At 43.4% G+C, this 23,660-nt stretch overlaps 3 protein-coding genes across 5 annotated transcripts in view; all 3 read right to left on the bottom strand.

The window, feature by feature from the left end:
• The window catches only part of LOC136433265 (cytoglobin-1-like), a 29,495-nt gene extending 26,727 nt beyond the window's left edge, over positions 1 to 2,768 (bottom strand). Inside the window, exon 1 of the mRNA XM_066425291.1 lies at positions 1,711 to 2,768. Coding sequence (XP_066281388.1) covers positions 1,711 to 1,925 — 215 coding nt within the window. The 5' untranslated portion in view covers positions 1,926 to 2,768. The remainder of the gene's footprint in view (positions 1 to 1,710) is intronic.
• The window catches only part of LOC136433269 (sushi, von Willebrand factor type A, EGF and pentraxin domain-containing protein 1-like), a 110,529-nt gene that overhangs the window by 46,149 nt on the left and 40,720 nt on the right, over positions 1 to 23,660 (bottom strand). The gene's annotated exons all lie outside the window — the stretch shown is intronic.
• Positions 6,464 to 22,314, bottom strand: LOC136433264 (tectonin beta-propeller repeat-containing protein 2-like). Of its 3 annotated transcripts, none has more exons than XM_066425288.1 (18): positions 22,193 to 22,314; positions 19,950 to 20,179; positions 18,035 to 18,163; positions 17,685 to 17,816; positions 16,411 to 16,571; positions 15,708 to 16,135; positions 14,447 to 15,244; positions 14,000 to 14,144; positions 12,507 to 13,766; positions 11,914 to 12,055; positions 11,090 to 11,291; positions 10,497 to 10,586; positions 9,955 to 10,182; positions 9,500 to 9,648; positions 9,193 to 9,243; positions 8,633 to 8,774; positions 8,028 to 8,177; positions 6,464 to 7,751 (listed from the first exon to the last, which is right to left on the bottom strand). In XM_066425288.1, the coding sequence occupies exons 1-18, from the start codon at positions 22,212 to 22,214 to the stop codon at positions 7,603 to 7,605; spliced, it is 4,608 nt and encodes a 1,535-aa protein (XP_066281385.1). In that variant the 5' UTR covers positions 22,215 to 22,314; the 3' UTR covers positions 6,464 to 7,602. The 3 variants fall into 3 exon arrangements, with proteins under 3 accessions (XP_066281385.1, XP_066281386.1, XP_066281387.1); XM_066425289.1 differs by having other exon boundaries at positions 19,950 to 20,176; XM_066425290.1 differs by lacking the exon at positions 9,193 to 9,243.

The raw sequence follows: 23,660 nt of genomic DNA, 5'->3' as shown, positions 1-23,660 counted from the left end.
ATTCTAAGTTCCAGTGTTGTGATATCAACTCATAGGAAGACAAATGCTATTACCTCAATAAACAGTGTTAGATACAATACGAAACATTCTAGTGTCAATAGTGAGCATTCCAATGTCAATAGTATATACAGCCTTTAGTTATAAAATTCTAATAAATATGGTAAAGGAATATATGTACTGCTATAAATATATGTACTACATATGTATATGGTCATATTTATATGGCACTGAAAATCCAACAAATCATTGATACATTAGTTCATAAGCGTGATGCTATATAGACATTTTCTGTGATTTACGAGCAGATGTTAATGTCGCCCTTGCCATAGGAATCGGTATACGTGATGTCTCACATATGTGTAAGTACAAACTTTGATTCAAGAAGCTATTTCAACAAATAGACAGGATGCTAAGTAACTACACGCAGCTCGAGTTTCTTTAACTGTCGGTATACCCATACTCAAGAATGCAAGAACTTCAATACTACAGCAATCAGCGTAAAACATGGCCACCGCTTATCATAGGCTTAGTAAGCCCTTACGTCTTTATCCAGAATAATTATGTCGGTTACTTTTCTCTCTGCCGCCAAAGGGTCGCTCTTCTAGGGATTACCAGTGGTACATTGTAAGACCTTTGGCTGACCCAAAGGCGCGTCCGTACAAAAATAACTTGTGCACCTCGCCTGAACACGCTATGATTGCGCTAACAGTTACAGCCCTCCTGATTGTAGTTAGTTTACCCCATAAGAGAGAGAGAGTGATAAGTCTTTCTCCCGTCTGATAGAACAAATATACACGCGGCCTGTGGGTTCCGATAACCCCAATGCCGTCTGTACAGTGCGACTGGGTCGCTCCTAATACATGTACATGTACAAGCACGGTCAGTGAAATCTGTTGTCTCAGGTCATGAATTCTTGACAGCCCTATATATTTTCCCAATGATTATCACGAGAGTTTTCGGGACAAACCACCAACCATACTATACAAACTGAGCCGTATGTTTCACCCCATTCCACATTGTACAATACATGTACCTTTGCCGTGGTGCGTCAGATTCAGGTAAGAAAAGACTATACAGATTTCCAGCACAATAAATGACACCCCCCCTTTCGAAAGAGGTATTTTCGTTGATTTTCCAGATTGGAGCTCGATTACATTTAATTGCTGTGTTTTTGTTAATGTATGTCATGAACACATATGTATTCAAAGCAACCCTATATCCGCATTCCGAGTGAAACACGGAGTTAGCATTCTTTCCGCAAGTCATAATAGAGCTCACTAACCCACAGCATAATGCAGAATAGACAATGGCTCAGACATTCAATTTGACTCATTTTAATTCAAATATGAAATAATCTGTGCTTTTTTGCGGCGTCTGGCGGTCCTATCACTGTTGTGGTTTGAAAAGTGGCCATTTTATTCTAAAAGCGTCTGTGTTCTCTGCGGGTATCACGTTATAAGACTACTTACATGTACCTTTGGATGACTGCTAGAAAAGATGAATGTTGTGGTAGTAGGACAACCAGAAAGGCTGCCAGATGTACATATTACATCTGGAAGTGAGGATACGGTGGCGCATTTCGCGTTTGCAAAACGCGTCATCCGATTCAATGATCCAACGACTTTGTTTAGAGATGTTTCTGAAATATTCCATAGCTCCAATTTTGTCATGACATGTGCGAACATAGATCAACAATGTTTGCGTACTTACCTTATCAGCATGGTTTTGCCGCACTGTGAGATTTGCCTGGCCACTCCTTTCCACGACTTTACCAGCAAGAATTTCTGCTTCTGAGAAAGTGGCAACCTTTCGTCCAACGCTGACGGTGTGGAAGCATTGGGCGGTGTGTTGCTGCCGCTGTTAGCTGTGGACTCCGACCCGTTCGACATCTTCTTGCTGTTTGAGCATCCCATGTTCGCTCCCATGTCGGAGAGTGTGTGCGCAGGCGGCCGAACCACACTGCTTGATAAAAGAATTTTCCGCCCGCCACGCGAGCACTCCGTCCAACAATCTCGTCCGACAGAAAGAGAACACTCGACCTTGTGCCGTAGACCGGTAGGAACCTGCAAGTGTAATAACACACACCAAAATAATCCTCAATATAGCGTCAAGATGTCCCAAAGAAGATCACTTCATCACGTCCGACTCATCGACAGAGCCTTCACTCGTGGTTTGACCGTCTTCGCTCGGAGGCAGACCCTTCACCTGTGGCCTTAGCGACCTGACGGATGAACACGTACTCTAAGTTGTGTGCCAAGAAGGCCACGGTTCAAGAAGGCGTTCTTGTGATCACGTGAAGATGACTCCAATCACGCTCGGCACATCGACAGGCCCGTCACACGTGTCCTGGCCGTCTCCACCTAATCACGAACCGTCACACTTTTCGGAGGGTTCATGCCTAGTCTGGGTCCACGCGTCCTTATTTGGTGTACGCCGCTGTTCCATGGGCGATTCATTCATGCCGTGGAAGTGTCTTTACCTATATGTACATTCCGAGGTTTCTACGGCTTGGCGGAAAAGATAAGTTTACAAAACACGAGTGCTGTCTATGCACAACCGATCAAGTCAACACTTCCTGAGTGATATGTGGGTTATGTTTGCTATATCACGGCACAGTTCGCGGCGTGGTTCGGCATTATATGGCTCCGGTGCGCCCTCTACCGCTCACCGTCAAAAACGACACAATACTAGGACGTTATCTTATTGCCATGGTAAGGTATATGGTCCCGTCCGCTATAGAGAAAAGACACTAGTGTTTCAACCTAGATTGAAGCAGTTATCGTTAAGGCTAGAACACTTTTCTGCACCATCTAACGTTATAGCACCATGGCTACAGGGACCACCGGCACCAAGACATGGAAAATTTGTTTCTGGAAAAAATAACTTCGATTTCAAAGGCATTTTTGCATTTACTGGAGGCACTTCAAGATTAGGAAACCAGTTGAAAGATCTGGTGTCAAGGATCTTTCGAGACAAATCGCCTCAATTTCTGTAATACTATATCTGGGTCTAGCAAAGAGATGCCGCGTGCCTTTGACTTAACGTTACATCTGAGCACACTGTATCACATCATTAGAACATACACGGAGCAACGGAGCGAGGTTCCAGTAATCGCTCTCAGATTAGATTCGCCATTTCACAAGTCCCCTCCTGCACGTCGGTCTCGTACAGACGTGAACCTTATCATCAGAGTCGGCCTCTCCGTCTCGTAACGAGTTCCACCTCCAGTTGACTCTTCAACATGATCTGATGCTGCCGACAATTATGAGGGGCAATTAAGAGGCAAATGCGAATGACTTATGCCTATTACTTCATGAAACGATATGAATTAAAGTTCTGCTTTGATCCTGAAAGTAAGTCGAGTATCAGCCGTAGGCCACGTGCCTCACGTACACCGGCATTGCATTAGGAAAAGAGACTTTGCTTGCGTCATAACCAGATGGGGCGATTTAGTGAGAATCAAAGGTTTGAATTCCATTGATTAAAAGAATTTGTTGCTTGGTTTCCTTTTGCGCCGGTCTCATTTCTGTGAGGTGAACACAAGTATCACCGGGCAGACACGCACAGGGAGCAGAATCATCACATCTCCTCCGAGACATCATCCAGGGAATGAAATATGGGTCCGCTGTTCTGTTCGTAACTGGGACGCGTATCGGAACCGACCACGTGCCACATCACACACAGCGCACGATTCACTAAAAGATCCTAACAGTCAAGTTTTAGATTTTCATCCTATGAAATGAATTGAATGTCTACTTTCATGAATAAGTTTATGAGGACCTCTTGACTCTTGTGTCTGCCCAAAGAGGTTAGAATAGGACCTCGTTGGTTCGCATAGCTGTGCGACTGATATATTTGGTAGGTGCAGTTACAGTACACTGAGAAAACGATGCTTTCCCGGAACTGTGAAGATGTATTTTGCTTCTGGTTGAAAGAGAGAGACAGAGACACTGATTTGATCAGATGTATGTCAACTCCGATCTGTCAAATCCCTGTTAGTCTGCCACACAAACTCGCGCCACCCATACATTGCAGGAAAAGCAATTTTCACTTCAAAGTTTTTTATTGACGTTCCTTGCGGCTTTTATGTTGAACACTTTGTACATGAAGGGCCGAATTGAAAGAAGTGTCTCGCGGATATTCCGTTTAGACATGCTTCAAACACAATCGTCTCCATTTGTGTGGTAGAAAACCGTGGTTATTGCGGGGATTCGCCGACGATGGTAATTGGTGGGCGACATCTTCCCCGCTTTTTGATGAAGGCTGAATCAACGTAGACTGTCTAAATCCACGGGAATAAAACATCGACCGAGCGAGAACAGTAATAATTTGTTTGAGAGACAGGTGCAGACTGCACGTTCTAGATGCGAGATACATCACAGCTGATTCTATAGGAGAGATGATTGAAGTTGATGACGGGCCAAGCTCGTGTGAGGATGCTTAATTAGGAGGAAAGGATGGAGCCTGGCAAATCAATATCCACCTCTCTCTTATAAAGTGATGACGAGCTTTCTATACGTTTTCATCGATCCGAAGGAAGAGCCCTCGTATGAAGCTGTTTGATCGGCTCCAGTAGTTTATGAATGGTTCGCGCAGTTAGCAGAATCCCCAGGAGAGCACTACTTACCCTTCTACACACATCCTGAGACGTGCAGTTATCTGTCATGGCGCAGGGTTATTTCTTATGGATGGTTTTGACTGATGTATTTTGTGTCAAATGCTTTTCGTATCCGAATAATGCAAATGATTTACGTTACATTAATTAACTGAGTTACCAGAATATCACCATGATTAGATTTTTATCATTTGATTTGTCCAATGAAAACAACATTTCTAGCCAGACAGGTCCAGTACGGTAACTTTGTTACATCATATGTACGGCTGAATGGATTCAGAATAACAACACACAAGAAACCAACATAAATCTAGTGATGTGAAGTGAATGTTACTCGAACGGAGAACAGAGGCATGTAATAGACAACATTTTTTTTTGTTGAAGAACAAATTTTCCCCGTTTCATCCTGGGAGAAAGGTGAACATGAAAAAACAAAACAACGAATGTCCATTACAAAATAAGTTTGCCCAGTGATTCAGTATCCAAATGTCGGTCTAATACCTACCACACGAAGCGCATGTCAAACATCGCCCCAATAACTACATGTACGTCGTAAACACCAAATTTGTACGTCATCATCACAAAACTGTGCATGGCAACTCACCTCTTGTCGTATTCACGTGTTATGAGCCTCTGGAAATGTTGAACGCGGACTGGAAGTACATACACAAAGACGTATAATGTTATACACATGTGCGTTATACATATGAGAACAATTCCTCCCAGTTCTCCAAATTCTCGGACCTCTCTTTCGAATAGCTTGCTGCAACTTGGTCCTTTTAACGTTTTCAGAACATAATCAACTTAACTATGTCGAAGACTAAGGTTTCCTAGCAACGAAATTGAAGGGATAGGGTATGTGGAGCGTTCTGCTCTGGATAAATTCACCTTTTCTCTTAGAAGAAATCATAACAGGTTCAGTTGAAAGCATGATTGGTTGGGACCAGTTGTTTTGTGCCAGAGTTATGCAATACCACACACAGGCACTCTCCCTTTGAGTGTTCTGTCAACGCTAATAAAGACGCAAAGGAAGGAGCAAATTCAAATGCCGCCTCCTAGGAAAGGTCACTTCACGTCAGATATTTGTGTGTGAAGTGGCGTGTAAATACTGGGGAATGAGTGGCCTACTGCAGCGTTTCAGCCAGGTGAATGAATGGCCCGGTAAGGTATGGAGTGTATGTGTGTCACGCTGTTGGACAGAACTAGAAAGGCAACATTTGCTAGCAGATACATGATGTTTACCTCCAAATGGTCTTGCCTAACAAACTACTGCTTTGTCTTCTCTTACTCAAACACATTGACTGTGTCTTTTTGGCTACCACTGTAGATCAGGCTAATGGCCTAAACATGTTGCTACTACTACTTTTAGAAGATAGATTATTGACAACACATAACATGATGTACAAGTACTTTGAGCACCGTAAGGTGCATCTTGACATAGATCATTGGCAGGAATAGATGGCAACTTGAACCAGGTGGAGGAATGATATCATCTAATAATATAGCATGACGTCATATATTGATAGAGTTCAGAGATGAAACATTGATAAGCTAGTTACACATGTAGCTTTCCTCCTCATTGATGTTGTAGTTGGCTATCTTGAACTTCATATATAGTAGTTTTTATGTACTTAGAATATTGTTATAGATTGTTATGCTGTTCATGTCTACTTCCATTGTGATGTCTTGTCTTTGTCAGCAGGGCTAGTCCTTTGTAATAGCCACAGGCTAGTTGGGCAGGGCTGGCTGTGTGTCCTGAACAGCCAAACCAAAAGAAATAGATAAATAAAATAAATTCTAATGCAACAGCCTGTAACAACAGGTGAACAACAGCTTTTAGATCAGCAATGCTTGTACATATTTTTTAATTTCACTGTCATGGCTCTTAACAAGGACAGTTACATGATCATGTACACATGATTGGAGTGAATCTACTGTTAAGTTCTAACCACCTAACTTGACATCAATTTTTAATTTATATTCAAAGAGCTATATACTCTTATTATCACATCATTCTATCAGCTGTAAAGAAAATATACTTGTTCATGTAGGCTCATAAATGTGTGCAATCCATAAAATGAGGTAAAAATATTAGAATATATAGCACAAAACCCATATTGAATAAAGCTTAAAATTCCTTGTATATGAAGGAAAATTGTGCTTTATGGATGAGAAGTTGGCAAACAATACTCAAACACATCTGTGATTAAGAGCACGAAGGTCTCCTATCCTAAGCCTGTCAAGACATTATTGAATATCTGGCAATATACTGCAATGCAATAATTTGGTAAATACATACACCACCAAAGCACAGAATGCAACATTAACATTTTTCATACTAAGACAGTTAGAGTCATCACACTTTTTGGAGGTCCAACAATACTTCACACCACATGCAAGCTTGCCAAATTATTATATACATACTATTTCTGCGCTAAGCTAGCTACTGCAACACATTTATTAGCCACCTATAGATGGTTATACCATACGCATATTGCACAAAGCATGATCTAATACCATTACTTACAGCTGCATGGGCGCCTAGTTGCATATATGATTTCAGATTGTGCTAGTCATTCCTCAGTACATAGGGAATATGAGAGTCCACAGTTATTTTGACAGAGGTCTGCTGACCATTTCAACAATTTTTCACTATTTACAACACTGACTGGCATTAATGAACATAATACTGCAAATAAAGAGCTCATTCATGAACTCACAGTTCTACAACTATTCTCTTCTTTTCCTGCAACAAGATTCTGTGTCAACAAACAAGATACGTAGAGCAAAAGTAATTACCTTCAACAATTTCACACAAACTAATTATTATGCTTTCTTGTCTATTGCCTACCTTGATTGCACTGCTCCCAACTTTCTATCTAACTCATAACAATACAACGGTAATACATGTCGATAGCAGCTTTAATGGACACAACAGTTTCCCTAATTAAGACGGACAGTGGGTCTGTGCGGTATGCAGGATGCTGTCACAACATCTCCCAGTCATCAGTGATGTCCTCGGCAGTGCCAGCCTGCGCCCCCCGCGGGGCCTCCTGCTGTCTCATCACGGCCTTGATGAAGCGCTGGTAGATGTGGCCGTCCTTGTTGATGGCCCACAGCTCATCATCAGGGGTGACTGTGCAACATGGGGACACAATGGACTAGTTAAAGTTAAGTACATCCTTTGGCTACTTGGTTACCAAAAAGTAATAAGTCATTCACAATCTTTGTCAGCAATTTGATTCTGCCACCATAAAGAAAAGCATTAGTCTATTCAAGAAGCCACTGTATCCATCCTCCACACACCTGGTATTCTTTCTCTTTCAATCATATGATCTTGACTACAACAGCAATGAGAGAAGTTTCTGACTCTATCATTAACATGCACATGAGGCTGTATTTGGTTACCCACCGGAAATGAAGTCGAAATTGCCAGGCACTTTTTTCCAGTAGTCTCCCATGGGGTTGTTCTGGCTGATGCCATACCTGCAGGCGATGTCACCGTTAGGACAGAGGGCCCACACCGCAGAGTTACTGATGCACAGCTGTTGCGCTGGGGTGCCTGGAGAAGGGAGGGGGACAGACCACAAGTGGAGGAATTTGAATGAGATAGGTGCTTATGTCAGTAACATTGTCATAAATCAAACTATAATCTATCAGACAAATTACAACGAAAGATTTTGTTTCTGTCTCCAAAGGCTTCCTAATAACATTTCAGTGAAGTGGAAAAACTTACCAGCTAGTGATCATTTCCCTTAACACAGATCCCAGAACTATGAAAAGTGGTTTTTAAATTAATAATTCTCGAAGAAATATCAGTGTTGTCAAGACCGTGTCATGCATTTCTGCTTCCAGCATGTCACCTATAATTCAGGGATATCACCAATTGTATATATCAATATCACAGACGTAATGCAATCACACTAGAAACTATTAATGGTTTAATCAGATGATCAACCGCACGATCCCTGTACATATTTCCAGATCTTCAACAGTACAGTGTAAAGAACGACGTACCAGGAACAAACTCCCAGGAGTTGCCGATGGGCAGCTGACTGGTAACGTCCTTCCTGACGTAGACGTTTTTCCTGTTGTCCACGGCCCACACCAGCCAATCAGAAGGACCACACTCCACCTGGGTGAAGTATGTCCCCAGACCCTGCAGATAAACAAGAGAGAGAAGTCAGGGAAGCATCAGGATGAAATTAACACTTTTTTGAAGAAATAAGGGTATTGCACTGGTGTAAAAAGTTCAATCCCTCAGTTCAACCCCACGGACAAGAGCTATTAAAGCTACAACGAGATAAACTTAAGCCTTCTTCTTATACAAAAAGATTATTACAAGATTCAGCAGCAGGGAGAAGGTCCAAGTCATCTTAGCAATACAAGGTAGAAACATGTCAGTCTTCTCCTGACTGTCCTTATATAACGTGGAGTATGGATCCACAGTAAGCTTGAAATGAAACACACTGAGAGTTAAGATTTTGTTGAGCAGTGAGATTCAATGACCCTCCACCCGTGACAGCACCAGTACCACCACCACCACCACCACCTGCCTAACCAGGTGTGTTTCTCACCTTCTCTGGCAGAAGTGTACAGGTGGGGAAAGGTACCAACTGTCTGTTCAACTGCAACAGTAAAATATAGTACAATAAAGAGCCTGGGGAGGAAATTATCTTTTCAAAACAAAACAAAAATCAACATTTCAGTACTAGCATCTTTAGTTGAAAACTACCTACAATCATGGTTCCACCTCAAAAAAGTGACAACATTAATATTTCTTAACACTAAGGAACAACTGCTGCAGTAGTAAGAGATACTTCATATATAAACCACACACATCAGTGCAGTAAGTTTCTGCAAGAATCAAGAAGAGGCACTGACCTGTGGCTTGCCTTCAATAGGGATCCATGCAGGGTTAAGGCAGGTGGTGGAGGGAGGCTTGGCGCCCAGTCTGAAGTAGATGTTTCCCTGTGTGTCACAGACCCAGACACACTCTGTACCGCAGCTCACATACCCGATCTGGACATCTCCTGGGAGGGAACAGCAGAGTAGAATTAGGCCAGCCATGTGTAATCATGATGATTATCTCTACAGGCTGCATTATTCAAGGAACAAAAATCAATAGGATACCCTGGTGCTCAGGAATTACAAATAATGGTTCAGTTTGTAGGATAACAGTATGCCCTAATCATATAAGAAGACATCTTGGTAAACATGACTTCACAGCCAATAGCCAACTTCATAGCCAACTTCATAAGCCAATAAATACAGAAGATTATTTGCCACTGTCTATGTTGTTTGCCTGACTAGTTGTTACTGTTGAAAGCCTGCCTCACCCAGCTGACTGAGGTCCAGGTCAGCCCAGCGAGCCCCCTGTGGACAGTGCATGCTGATGGCATCCCTGATGTACAGGATCCCTGAGTTACTCAAAGCCCACACTGCCTCCTTGCTGGAACTCATGTACTGCAGGTAGACGTCGGGAGGGGGGCGGATCATGGTGGGCTTACGACTGTCTGGTGGGAAGCAGAACACTTCCCCGTTCCTCTGTAGGGCCCATAGAAGGCCTGGAGAGAGACAAAACATTAAATAATCACTGCATGTAGAATGTTAATGCAGCAGAGAAAATTCTTATCTGCACATTATTTTGTAACAACAGCTGATTGTAATGCTAATCATGCATATGTATTCAGCTTTTCATCTGGTTGGATGACTTATGAAATTCACATATGGTGTGAGTGAGAACATTGAAAGTTTGCTCTGCTAGGTTAACCAATAAGAGTTACAACTTACGTAATACCTTGAATAACACTTTGTATGCTAACAATTAACACCAGTATGCTAATATCTAAAATTGTATCTGCCAGTAAGCTGTAGAGACCTATAGGTGCAGCCCCGGCTCCAGCAGCCACCACTGTCCAGCAGGTCGACTGGGGCAGGCCTACAGGTGGGGCCGCCCGCCACATGGTGCCTACACACAGGACAAAAACAGGACAAACAACAACACATTAATAACAGATCTCATGGTTCAACTGTTCTTTCAGATTCAGAGCATCAGCTAATGTTCTGTAAAAAGGCAAAAACCTTGCAAAATTCTTTTCTAAGGCTCCTGTCACACAGCATGAAAAGCTCTGAATGACATGTTCAGCAGTAACATGCCTGGTGTTCTCTCATTGATAATGCTTGTTTCTGATGCTATGAGGACATTTGACATGCATTTGATATCGTTAGGAATATCCTACAGATATAGCACATTTGTTGTGGTCCATGAAATAAACAGTGCAATGTTGCAAGTTTGATGAATATGATTAGGAAACATTACAATCCATCTCATGTATTCTACATTTTTCTATCTCTTTTCTCTGAACTACATCTTTCATTTCCAGAAGGACATGTCTACATCTAGTCTACAGACTGCCCTATGCTACTCAAGGGGGTGATTGATTGATTGATTCAGCCATTAAGAGCCTGTACCTGTGAGGTTGCCCCTGGAGACGTGCAGGTTGTTCTTGCTGCCGGCGACCCACACCCCTGAGGAGTTGGCGGACACCAGGTGAGCCGTGTGACCCTTCAGCCAGGCCGACACCTTGTCCACCACGGGGTTGTGTGTCTCCACCAGCGTCAGGACCGACTCCAACATGGACGGGTCTGTGATCAGGTACTCACTCATGGACACCTGGGCAGGGGGATATCATATGGTACACATGTACCAACACACGATCATATCATACTTCTGACAATGTCAAAAAGCAAAATCTTACTTTAGTTTAGTAAACATTGGTGATCCAAAGACAAATTTTCCGAGACAGATTGCATTTTGAACATTTTGAAATGTTCTAAGTGTGCACTGCCTGATGAGGTTTCTGAATTCCTACCAGTGAACAAAACCATAACGGGGTGCCCTAGGCAGTGGCTAAAAGATAAGCAATGTAACGTTACACGAAAAGAAACATTTTATGTCCTGATTTTGAGCCATCTTCTTGCAGACTAAACAATCTAGAAACGAATGACTTTGCAAGTGATTCTATGAACCATAATAAGGGTTTACTTGAGTTAGACATACTATAAATGGCTTTCAGTTTGCGGGGATTTGATTTGGCATTAGGAAGAAAATGGAGTGTTCATGTTGGCTGAAACAAGGCGGTAGGTGGGCAGAAGACAGAAGTAGCATTTTTGTGCAGTTTTGTGTTCCCGGTGAAGAGGTCACCACAAAATTTCAACATCTGCAGTAACATGAAGGATGAGTTTTTGATTACAGCCACAGCACATCCACTGTTTAGAAACTTCAGGTTACTGACCTGCCACCACTTCCCCTCATCTCCCATTGGTGTTTCCATGGTAACACCAGTCCTGAACCACATCTGTCCGGAGCTGTCCACAGCCCAGGCCAGGTTCTTGTCTCCCAGTGCTAGCTGGGTGATGGAGATGGCATCAGTCTCACTGGAGAAGGGAAATATACATGTAGATGCAGTATTAGAATGTCTCACCAAAGATAGAATAAATGGTAAGAGTTCCAGTAATCAATTCCTTAGTAATTTTAACTGCCCCACTATGTGTACATGCAGTACTACAAGTAAAGTTCAGATTAAAGTTCAGACTAATTCAAAATGGATGCATGCCTTCTGTCTTGAATTCTAGATACATGAACTGAGGCTGAATCATCTGTATCTCTGTTATTATATAGTTTTATAGAGATGAAGAGGTGATCTAAAACACCTGTCTGTGAAGAAATGTACAGGTGACCTTGAAACACATCTAAAACACCTGTCTGTGAAGAAATGTACAGGTGACCTTGAAACACAGGTCGTTGTCATTGAAAGTATAATGTGAGGAGATATGAGTGCACTGCAATACTAGAAGACTTTATATTTATATCTAGCTTTCCCTTCACCTCTGTTTGTCTTCTATCCACGCAGACCCTTCAGGATGTTGCTGAGTGATCCCCGTCCTCACCAGGACCTTCCCATCATCCGTCAGCACCCAGACCACGTGGTTACAGGCCGCCACCTGCACCAGGTCCTTCCTGGCGCTCACCCGCTCCATCTTACTGCAGGGCCTGTCCTGGGACAGGTTCTTCTGTACAAACAGCCCGTTACTCCTGATGACCCAGGCAGCAGCGCTGTCCACACACACAAACAGCACGTCTGTGGCTGCTTCGTACCACCTGGAGCCAAACGGCGTCTTGTGCGTGGTTTTCGCACAGGCATATGCCACGTTGTTCTTCCCGTGCACCCTCCACAGAATGTTTCCCGTCGACGACACAGAAATGAGCTTCCCGGGCTGTTCCAACTTCTTCCAGGACAGGCTGGCCCCCATGATGGGACTGTAGTAGATTCTCTCCTTGCTATCGACCACCCAGATGTGTCTGTCTGACACAGATAACGAGGTTATCTGAGTTGGGACGGTGTACTGCATCCAGCTGTCGGCCACTTTGGGCTGCCCCGATGGCATCATGAGCAAACTGGGGGGCTCCGATTCATTCTCCTGCCAGCTGGAGCCTTCAGACATGGGAGTGGTCACACTACTTTTGGAGCTGAGGTCTGAGAATGTGGAGGGGGAACGAGTAACTCCTGTGCCATAGATGTCCACATCCTCCACGTCATCGGTGGAAAAATCCGTTCCCTCGCTCTGTGGCATCACGCTGTGAGGCATGACCCCTGCCTCTCTAATGACCTTCACCGTGCTGTTTGCCCTGTCCTTCTGCATCTTGGCGAAGTCCGTGCTGCCAGCTGTGCTCTCTCCGTCAGCTATCTCAGCCTGTGATCTGTTGTCCTTTTCCATGTGACTGAAATATGGCTCCCCAGAATCGTCTGAACCCACATAGACATTCAGACTGTCGTCCTCTCCTGCTGGGGATGTTATTGTATCTTGCACTGTTGTCTGCTCGCTGCTCTCACTGCTCTTCTCCTTCTCCTCCTCCTTCTCTTCCTTATCCCCAAGTACCCCCACATTAGCTGCCTGATTGGTCGGTTCAGCATCACATGACTCTGCCGGGGCATCCTCGTTGGCCTCTTGTATGGAGTAGGAGGAGCTATGCAGTACTTTGTCCAGGTCGGTCATGCTGGTCTCATTGGAAGCAAAGTAAGCCTCAGTGGCCTCCGCGGCAGATGAGACAGAGCTCTGGGTGTCCTCACGTCGTACACCAGGGGGCCTGCAGGGAAACATGACAGCAATATCCTTAAATCTACATCAAATTATTTTCTCTACATTGCTTCAATATCCAACCAAACCATCAAGTGACAGGGACTGCAAAAACGAATAATCCCAGGATGTAAAATCTAAAGAAAATTATGTGAAGGGGACAAAGTACAAACATCTGTCATTTGCACCACCCAAACGTTTATAAGAGCAGCATAAGAAAGCAACAGAGAAAATGTTGCTGACCTGGATGATGTAGGGCTGCCTGGAGGGGAGTTGCTGTCCTGGCTGTATGTGGACTTGTACAGGCCAGGCTTGTCCTGATGCACCGTGGACAGGTCCTGCTCAGACTGGCTCTCACTCAGGGTGTCCAGGTCTCTCTGAGCCTTGCCTGAGGACAAACACATTGATTTGAACATGGTCAGCATCTGTGTGAAGGGCAAAGATGTCTGCCCCCACCACAGTACCAACCACAAATGTACCGAGAATAATTGTCAGGAAACAAAATTTGTTCACACAAATTCACAAATCCTCCTTCCTGTAATTGTTTATAATGTCCTGGCGGAAACAACTGTACCGACCAAATTTACAGAATACCTTTGTTAAGGTTAATATAATCATCCTTTTATCTTTTGACATTGAAGCCAATGCTGATCGACATATGTTCCACACAATGAAGGTACAATCAACAACCTTGCTTTGTCTTTTTCTTCTTCTTTCTTGTTTTTGGCTGAAACACAATGTCATCACACCCTTCCTGGTTGATCTTCTCTAGCTTCTCCAGGAAGTCTGTCCTCATCTGGCGATTCTTCTCTGACAGGCTGGCAGAGATCCTGGCCATCTCTTCCACATCCTTGGTGAGGGACTCTGTGTCGTCATGAACATATGCATTGTCATCGTCCAGGTTGGACTCATCTGCCTCGGACGCTGATGCCAGGTGCTGCTCTGCCGACTCCAGTAGCGACCGACATCTGGAATCAGGAGTCAGCACTTCTGCCTCCCTGGCAAACTGTACAGAATGGCCTCTAGAGTCCTTCCCTTCTGAGTCGTCTTCTGTGACCTGGTCGGAGATTTCTGCAAGGATAGCCCTTGGTCTATGTACAGGGACAGCTGGTGGACTGTCGGTGGGCTCACTGCCGATGTGTGCCTTGATGGCAGGAGAGAGGACAGCAGGAAAGTCCTGCTCCCCCGGCACCACGTCCTGCCCGGGTTGCTGCCCTTCACTTCTCCTCCTGAACAGACTCTTCGGTGACTTGATGAGGTGGGTGAGGGGAGACCCAGCTCTCACTAGCTTCTTCTCCTCTCTGCTAGCATTGTCGGACAGGTTCTCAGTACTGGTGCTCTTCTTCTTGGTCAGCAAGGAAGAGTGGAAGAACACACCTACTGTCTTGGAGGCTGTGTTGAAGAGCTGTGTGGGTGTGTGCGGTCGGTCGACGTGGCCTGTTCTGGTGTTGTAAGGCTGCTTGCTCTTAGTTGGCAACTTGGAGTAATCTGTAACATAAAGGACTGTGTCATCTCACAAATGTGGCAGATTCTACTGTACAAAATTATACCAACTGTTGACCATTTTCATGTACATGTAATATACAATTCAGACTATGGATCTGAAAATGGAGTATGCCCCCTATTTTTTTTACATTCAATGAAATAGTTCTTGCCTTGACGAGGTGTTGGTGAATGACATTTCAGATCTTTGAAAAATACTTTTCACTTTGAAAAATACTTTTTAAAGGGAAGAAAACAGTATTTACTACTATAACAAAAACAGCCCTTCAATGGAATATTTTCATGACAAAACTAGCTACATGTATAGTATGGTTAAGCCTTGCTTTCATTCATATAGTTCTGAACAATTTGGACAGTCCCTACCAAAGGTACAAACTTGAGAAGAATGACATTCATTTTACATGGAATCTTGAGCTATTCAGTATTCCTGATTAGGTCTGGACATTACCTAGTCTGGCAGTCTCTGGCTTCATGGCTATCCTGATGGCCTCCCTGTCCTCTGTCAGCACAAAAATCTCCTCCTCGGTGCAGGCAATGTTCAACACTGGTTTCCTGAAGTAGCAGCTACCGACAATCAAGTTTTCTACAGGATCCATCACCAGCAGCCCACCGTTGTGCCAGGACACCAGCTGCTGGTCATTGATCACATACAGAAGTCCAAACTGCTGGTCTGAAGGGGGCTTCCCTGTCCTAGTGTTATCCAGAAGCTTTATCCTGGGGTGGGCAGCGTTCATGAGTTCTTTAAACACGTGAGTGGAGGCCACCACGCCATAGATGTTGGCCCTCCACAGGCGCAGTCCAGGCCGAGCACCGTATAATGTTACATCTCTAGGATTGCACATGCCGGGGACAAAACATGCTCCATAGGGGCCGACACTGTAGAACAACATACAGGGGCACATGAGAAGAGTATCTCTGGCTTTAAAGTACATGTATACAGTGCTGATAGAAAAATTCACAAAGGAAACCAACAGTGTAGAAAAAAATACAATTGGACTAGATTATCATTTACATATTATGAAAAATGAAACTTACTGCACAACTTACAAAGAGATTCTAATAGGCTATAACAGTAAAACAATCATTATGGCCTATACTGTGTGGCAAGTAACAAAAGCCCTGTTCTGCTGCTGAGGGGTTAAGAGAACTACCTTTTCCTGGGCTTCTGTCCAACTTGCTGGATTTTACAGTCCTGATCAGTGTAGCACAGCAATGTTCTCTGGTGAGTTGACACCAGGACGGTTTTGTGCAGGTAGTGCAGCTGTACTACAGGGGAAGGTTCAGTAATCAACACTGTGGGTCTGCACACACCCTGGGGAACAGGAAAAGGGGAAAACAGTGAGTAGAATCATATAGCACATAACAGACCACCAGTGAGTCAATACATGTATGTACATTTTGACTCTTATCCCGACAAGACACCATCCTGCAGTGCCACCTAGCTTTTGTAGGGAGTACTGCAGCCTATTTGCTAGGATGCTGATCACATTCACACTAGTCAACAATCAATAAGTACCGGTAGCATTCTTGTTTTGTTCCATACATACAGGCAGGGCTCTAGCCAGCGCCAGTTTTGCCGTAAATTTACGGCACTTTGCTGCGTGTTACGGAAAAAAATCAAAACCAATCCGTAAACCTTGACGGACAAAAATCGGGAGAAAAGATATAGACAGGGCTTAAACTTTTGCAATGATCTCCAGAAAAGAAGCGGAAGTTTGAAGCGAAGTTGATTCAGGCCATTTTTATCTTCCGCCGGCGACAGGTGACAACCCCAAGGTGGCTTTATAGCAGACAAACGGAGGCGCGGAGGTTGCCAGTGGTTCTTGGGCTAAGAGAAAATCAGCGTCGTGCGCCCCCCTCCCCACTAGAAGTGCGTTCTGTCCAAAGTAGGGTGTCTCATTTCCTACTATATTTAGTACAGGGCGCAACCGGGACCGGTGTTGAAAATGTTTTATTTCTGCCGACTTAAATTCACGTGTATATTTGTCAAGTAAATAAGCAAAACTTGCCCCTCAAAATGCTGGAGATAGCGTTTCAGAGGGTCTAGATTTCAAAATTTCCCGGGGGGGAATACCCCCGGACCCCCCTAAAATTGTCGTGCCTACGCGACGCCTCGCGCATTCGGCGCTGGATATGTTTGGTTTTGACCAAAATTTGGGCCTTACGGGATTAAATTTCAGGCTGGCTAGAGCCCTGCATACAGGTACTGACACATAGAAAAAGTTGTCATTTCATTCAATAGGTAAGTTGTACCATTTTTCAATGCCCTATATAGGCCTATATATTTTCAAGAAGAAATCGAAATCAAGTGTCTGAAGAAAAAAACCCCAAAAAACTATTACTGGAAACTGTTTCGAACACCTAGGTGCTACTTGTGTGTAAGCATACAATGACAGCACTGATTTATTTTCAGAAATCTGCTGACCTCATAAAAGTCCACAGCAGTGAAGACGACCTTGCCAGCCCTGTCTCCACTGAACAGTTTCATCCCGTTGGCGCTCCACTCTGTACACACCACAGCTGACTCATGCTGGTCCTCTATGGTAAACTTCTGGTGCTGGGGAGAAAACAGCAGGGTTATTGTGTGCTTAATGCTTAGAACCAGGATAAAATTTTTTTTAAAAACATCTTTCAAGACACTTGTGACAAAAGGAAGGCTTTTCTAAAGTACATGGGGATACATATCTAAGAAAATGCAAATGCTGGACTGTACAGTTAAGGTTTTCTTTTACTTCCCACAAAGATGATGTAGCTTTATCAAAAAAATCATCCAACCTTTTTGCTGTGACCCGGAACATTTGACCCGAGCTGGAAGACCACCACCAGTCCCGACTCTGTTCCTACTGCCACCATGTCATCCAGGCAGGACAGCAGTCTCAGCGAGCTGATGGGGTCGTTCTTCAACTGGGGGGACATAAATGGGATGAAGTCACTCACAGTCACTCAGTCAACTGCCTTGCTCTGATCAACAGACTACAGTGCCAGGGAGAAGATATGTATGTGACCACATGATAAAAAAAACAACACAACACAAAACAACAAAAAGAGTAAAAAAAAGTTGTTTGGGTGACACACTTATAAAAAAAGGGAACGACACTAGTGCTGACTTGGATTTGCAGTGCAGATCACATAGACCATTCCTTCAGAAGGAGCTCTTACACATTTGCAAGCAGAGTACACATATGAAAAGGTATAATGAAAAAAAAATGTGGGAAAAATTTACCTTTCCTTTCCTCTACAGCAAGGAAGCAGTAGAAACAGAAGAAGTCAGATAAGCAAGCATTATTGTTGTCAAGATGGAAGTTGTTTATCACCGAAATAATCATCCTGATTAACATGCCAAAATAAGATGAAATGCTATGAAAAAATACCAAATTTTGGGGGAAATATGGAAAGTCCAGGTAAACAAATGATGAAGATGATGAGGATGATTCTGGACATATGTGCTGAATATCACTACATGACTGAACAGGAGATCAAAGCACTATGAAATATTTATCACACATTTCAATGCAGATATATTGATTGAGAGTAAGAACTTTGATATACCAAGCTTAACAGAATTAAATATGTCAGATGATATTGAAACAGATCAATTTCTTATGATCTAGTATTGGCAGTCAGACTAGCATACAGACCAATCATGTCTTGCCCCATAGTTACCTGTCATAAACCAATACAGTAGCTTCCACCTGCATGTCTCTTAGTACATAACCTTTTACAGTTCCAATTGATATTTCTGCCTATGGTATAAGACAACATTACACAAAACAGACTAGAGAGTAGAGAATAAATGGAGTCCCTATAAACAGCTAGGCTAGACCAAAGCCTTAAGACCTTGATGAAATATCTGACACATTCTTACTTACAATACCAAGAAAAGTACCAGTACTGTTGTTTCCTTTCTTTTCACTTTTACATTATCTCCAATAAGACATTACAGTTAACATAATATAAGAAGGAACAGATATGTGGAGGAGGAAAGAAGAGGAATACTGCTGGCACAGATCTTGGTGGCCGTAGCAAATGTGGCTCACATCTCACAGCTGCTACACCACCAAGATGGGCACCCACAGTACGGGTGAGAGGGGGGCAGGATGCACGGGAAACACTGAACACTGATGGCACTTAGAGATGTTTTCACAGGAGCAGGGTGGGACATGGGTACGGCAAGAGCAAGAGCACATTCCTACTACCATATAAGAGGAGAAGCATCTACAAATAAAGGTAAGCGTGGCAGGGTTATAATTATTGGTGCAGCAGTAATTTAATTAATGGCAACACAAGTAGAAGTGGCTATAGCTATGTTAATGTTTGTCCCTTGTTAATACATAATATTACATTGAATCTGTGATGAATTTAGATATAAAAATAACACAGAGGAACAGATAATACAGTTTGACAGCTGAGTACGTGTAGTCCAAGGATCTGTTCAAACAATGGCTGTTCTGGAATGTTCTTGAGGGCTTGTTATGGTCTTTAAGGACTAATAATATTTTTGCTAATTTTTTCTCTTGAAACAACTTGAAAATCAATACACAAGAAAATTTATAATGATAGTAGTCATGTACCAATCACCATGTACAGTATCTTTAGAATGCCATTTTGTACTTCAGGGTAACATTGACATTGACAATACCTTGATACAGTAAAAAAAAGAGAGACATATTTAACCCATGACAGCACAGACCTCACAGTTTAGCCTCTGCATCTGTTTCTGTTTCCTCTCATACAGGAACACAAGGCCAACATTGGACCCAAAACCAAGCAGATCCCTGGTGGCATCAAAACACGTCAGGTGGATGGCCTCTGTCTTCAGACCCCTCTGTGCCTTACGTGGTATCAGGTCCATCACACTGGTCAGCGGGGCGAACTCCCTCAGGACAGGGTCCCGGCCAAGTACTGGAGGCTTGGCTTCTGCTGGTGGAAGACAACAGGACGAAAAATTATTCAATCATAACTATTCCTGTGTGGAATACATGAGTAGCTGCCCCTGTTGCTCATTTAGCTGATATTGCAGTAGTCATATGGTAGAGCACAAAGTACAAAGTACACAATTTATATTTTGTGATCAGAAATTGTATGAAAGAGCAAACCTCACACTCTTTGTTTCTCTACTCAAATCGAAAATAAACTTCTTTTCGATACAGTAGCTCAGGCTGCATTGACTTTGGACAATGTTGTTACGACTTGCGCTATATATAATAATTTGCAACTTTGATTAAGAAAATAAGTGAGGGTCAAAAGAAAAACAATGCATAAAATCCTAATGATATCAAATACATATTCATGAGCTGTAAATTGAAATAGACTTATAGACACCCCTTTCCTGATCCTAGATACATATCATTAGCTCTAATATGATGAAATACACATTCATGAATTTCAAACTGGGATGGCTTCTTTTTTAACTGTGACTAGAGCAACAAAGCACAAAACACGAACTCTTGCAAGATTAAGGTGATTTCAACATGAGGAAATGACAGGAGTTGCCGCTTCAGTCATGATGTTGTGACATCAGAGCCCTAAGATATATCTTCAGATGCAAGAGATACACACTGTCAATATAATTGACACATATCACTATCTCTATCACAGAGCACTTACTGTGGCACCTTTACTTAGCAGTAATGTGTGAGACTACATTTGGATGCACGAATAGTACTGATATCATACAAAGTTGCTCCCTGCACTTCCCCTTGATTGGGTTAAGATCTAATTAAGATGTCTCTACCCAGAGGGTTCTCATCAATTATGAGTGGCAAACCTGATAAGCTGCGATTTGGGAGGTAACAAATGCAATCCCTGCTCTAGAGTGGTGTCTACACTCCACTGAATTACCTTAAATTGTCTTAAATTATTTTCCATAATAAAGCTCAACTGTATAAACATTCAAATCCCTCGTAAAGTCCTTTTCTTTGGACATCCAAGGTTGGCTTTACAGAATGAATACTGACATCAAGAGCTTTCTCTGATTCCTCCTGCATGGCACTTTTAGAACAAGATTTTACTGGGACAGTGATAAAAGTAACATATGATTAGGATTGCAGGCCTGGGCATAGACCCAGACTTTAATCAAATAAAAACACTCCTGGAACCCTGGAATTGTATGACGCTGGTCTAGTTTCCAGTGCTAGATAATACTAAAATCTGAGCTACAGTGGCATTGTTGTTCCATTGCATTCTCTAGCACTACGTTTTCGAACTTCAATGAATGTTTAGTGGGGGGGGGGCTTATTGATGATTTAGTAGTACCCCCTCAGCCATGTGCCGACACACACCAACATAGGCCGACAGTGGCACACACCACACACACACACATGCACACACACACACACCACATACACACACACGCATGCATGCGCACATGCTCACACACACCTCCTTGCACACACAGAAGCACAAACAGACAGACAGACAGACACACACATACACACATGCACGCACACACACACACATGCACACACACACACTGTCATACACATGGACACACGTGCACATGAACACACACACACACACTCTCTCACACACACGCACGCACACACACACACACACACACAGACACAGACACACACACACGCACGCACGCACACACACACACACACACACACAAATTACAAAGCCAGATTACAAAGCAAACAGTAGTGTTAGTAGGTTACATAGCAATCTGACAATCCTACATCAGTACATGCCGCATTTACTATTTTTATTGCGAAGCAGACACCATTACTTTTAGAGACGTACAGAAGTCGTTCCTTGCATATCAATGTGCCCAGTCATACCCATAGTGGAGATAGGGTCCACTGCGCTGTGTGTTGACTGCTAACATCGTCACCGCGACCGAGCGGCGACACTCGGCATGTTTCAGAGCGAGCTCATTAGAATTCCACGAACAGGACCTACCTATTACAATAAAGAAAAGGGCTACTGTACCTGTCGGGGTCTCTGATGCCATCTTGATGGAGAGGGTGGCGAAATGATGGTCAGAAGGAAAAGTAAACACCTGAAAATGACAAAATTATCACTCGACAGCCATATTGAATTACGTCACTGAAAGCAAGGGGTGCAAGGTCACTGGGCTAAACCATTCATGATTAGGGGATTCCAAACCGGTTTCACTGTCGTCGTTGGGATGGCGGAGTAAAAGCTGACGTATAGCATGACAGGCGGGGCCTCCAAAAGACGTCCAAAAGTAAAATAGCAGAGATTGGCAAAATGGAGAGAATGATTTGGCAGAGGCGGACTAAATCAGTTCCCGGAAGGGCACAAACTCGGGCAAATTATTATTCTAATTCACCCAATATCAGGATTTCTATCAGCCTTCCAATAATCATGAGTCATCCTGCTGTTTGTACGGACACATGACGGAATACGTGCTTGGATTTCAAGCATGATTGCCATGATGAAAATCAAAGCTTGTCTACAGCTCTCTACATCGTGTTATATTTGTCTAAAGTGTCTAAGGATTTCTGCAAAGAGCACACCTTGCGCGTTCCACGGCCTTATACTGGTATCACAGACGACGTCGACGATGTCACAAAGTCGTGACGACGTCGACGGGAGCTTCATATAAGTTACGTCACTAGTCTCTACCAGACTGACTACGCTTCCAACACTTCCAGCGCTTACCGTACGCGGAATGTAACCTTACCATGACTCACTCTCCTGGACAATTAGTTCCTTTTTGAGGAATTTTAAGATCCCTTTAACCCGTAGGAAGGCCTGGTGGGGGCTAAGACGTCACCATGTGGGGCCGTCATGACCGGTACCAACTTTAATTTGCATTCGTCATAAAATCATATTAACGGGGAATAAAAAATAAAAAAAACTCGACTGTAACGGTGCGGAATGCGTTTTCTGCATTTACGATCTTTTGAGAGAATCAACAGATAGTGCCTGTCCTGTCAAGAAGGCAACATGGTACAAAACAAGCGCAATTAAGTTGCACATGCGTGAATCATGCGTGCCTGTCAAATATCGAAAGTCACAAGCCCAAGAAAAACAACTAGGATTGAATGATAACAGCAATCAAATCAAACCCGTCTGCTGGAGACCAAAGTAATGTTTGTTCATAAAACGAATAATGTTTGAATAATTCAAGCACGATAGCCATCATGGAGTGTTGTATCGGTGTATTTCTGCTGATGAGTCTGCCAAGAGTCGGTTGCCTCAAACCGCAGGTGTCGTGGCCGTAGATAACAAGTTGTCAGACGCATTGGTCGCGTGTGATACTTCAGAATCTTTCTCTTTCAACGTTGTCAGAAAAAAAAGAAAATTGTACAAATAACACAGTAGAACTTCCTTTCCATGCGCAGACCTCTGGGAACGGCGGCGTTTATTTGGGGGGGGGGGGGGGGGGGGGGGGGCGCTTATGTGCAGCTGTTGGAGAGGCGATCCTCCC

Source organism: Branchiostoma lanceolatum, chromosome 4, assembly GCF_035083965.1.
Source record: "Branchiostoma lanceolatum isolate klBraLanc5 chromosome 4, klBraLanc5.hap2, whole genome shotgun sequence".
Lineage (NCBI taxonomy): Eukaryota > Metazoa > Chordata > Leptocardii > Amphioxiformes > Branchiostomatidae > Branchiostoma > Branchiostoma lanceolatum.
Note: the sequence above shows the minus strand (reverse complement) of the source record. Positions and strands in the feature narration are given on the sequence as shown.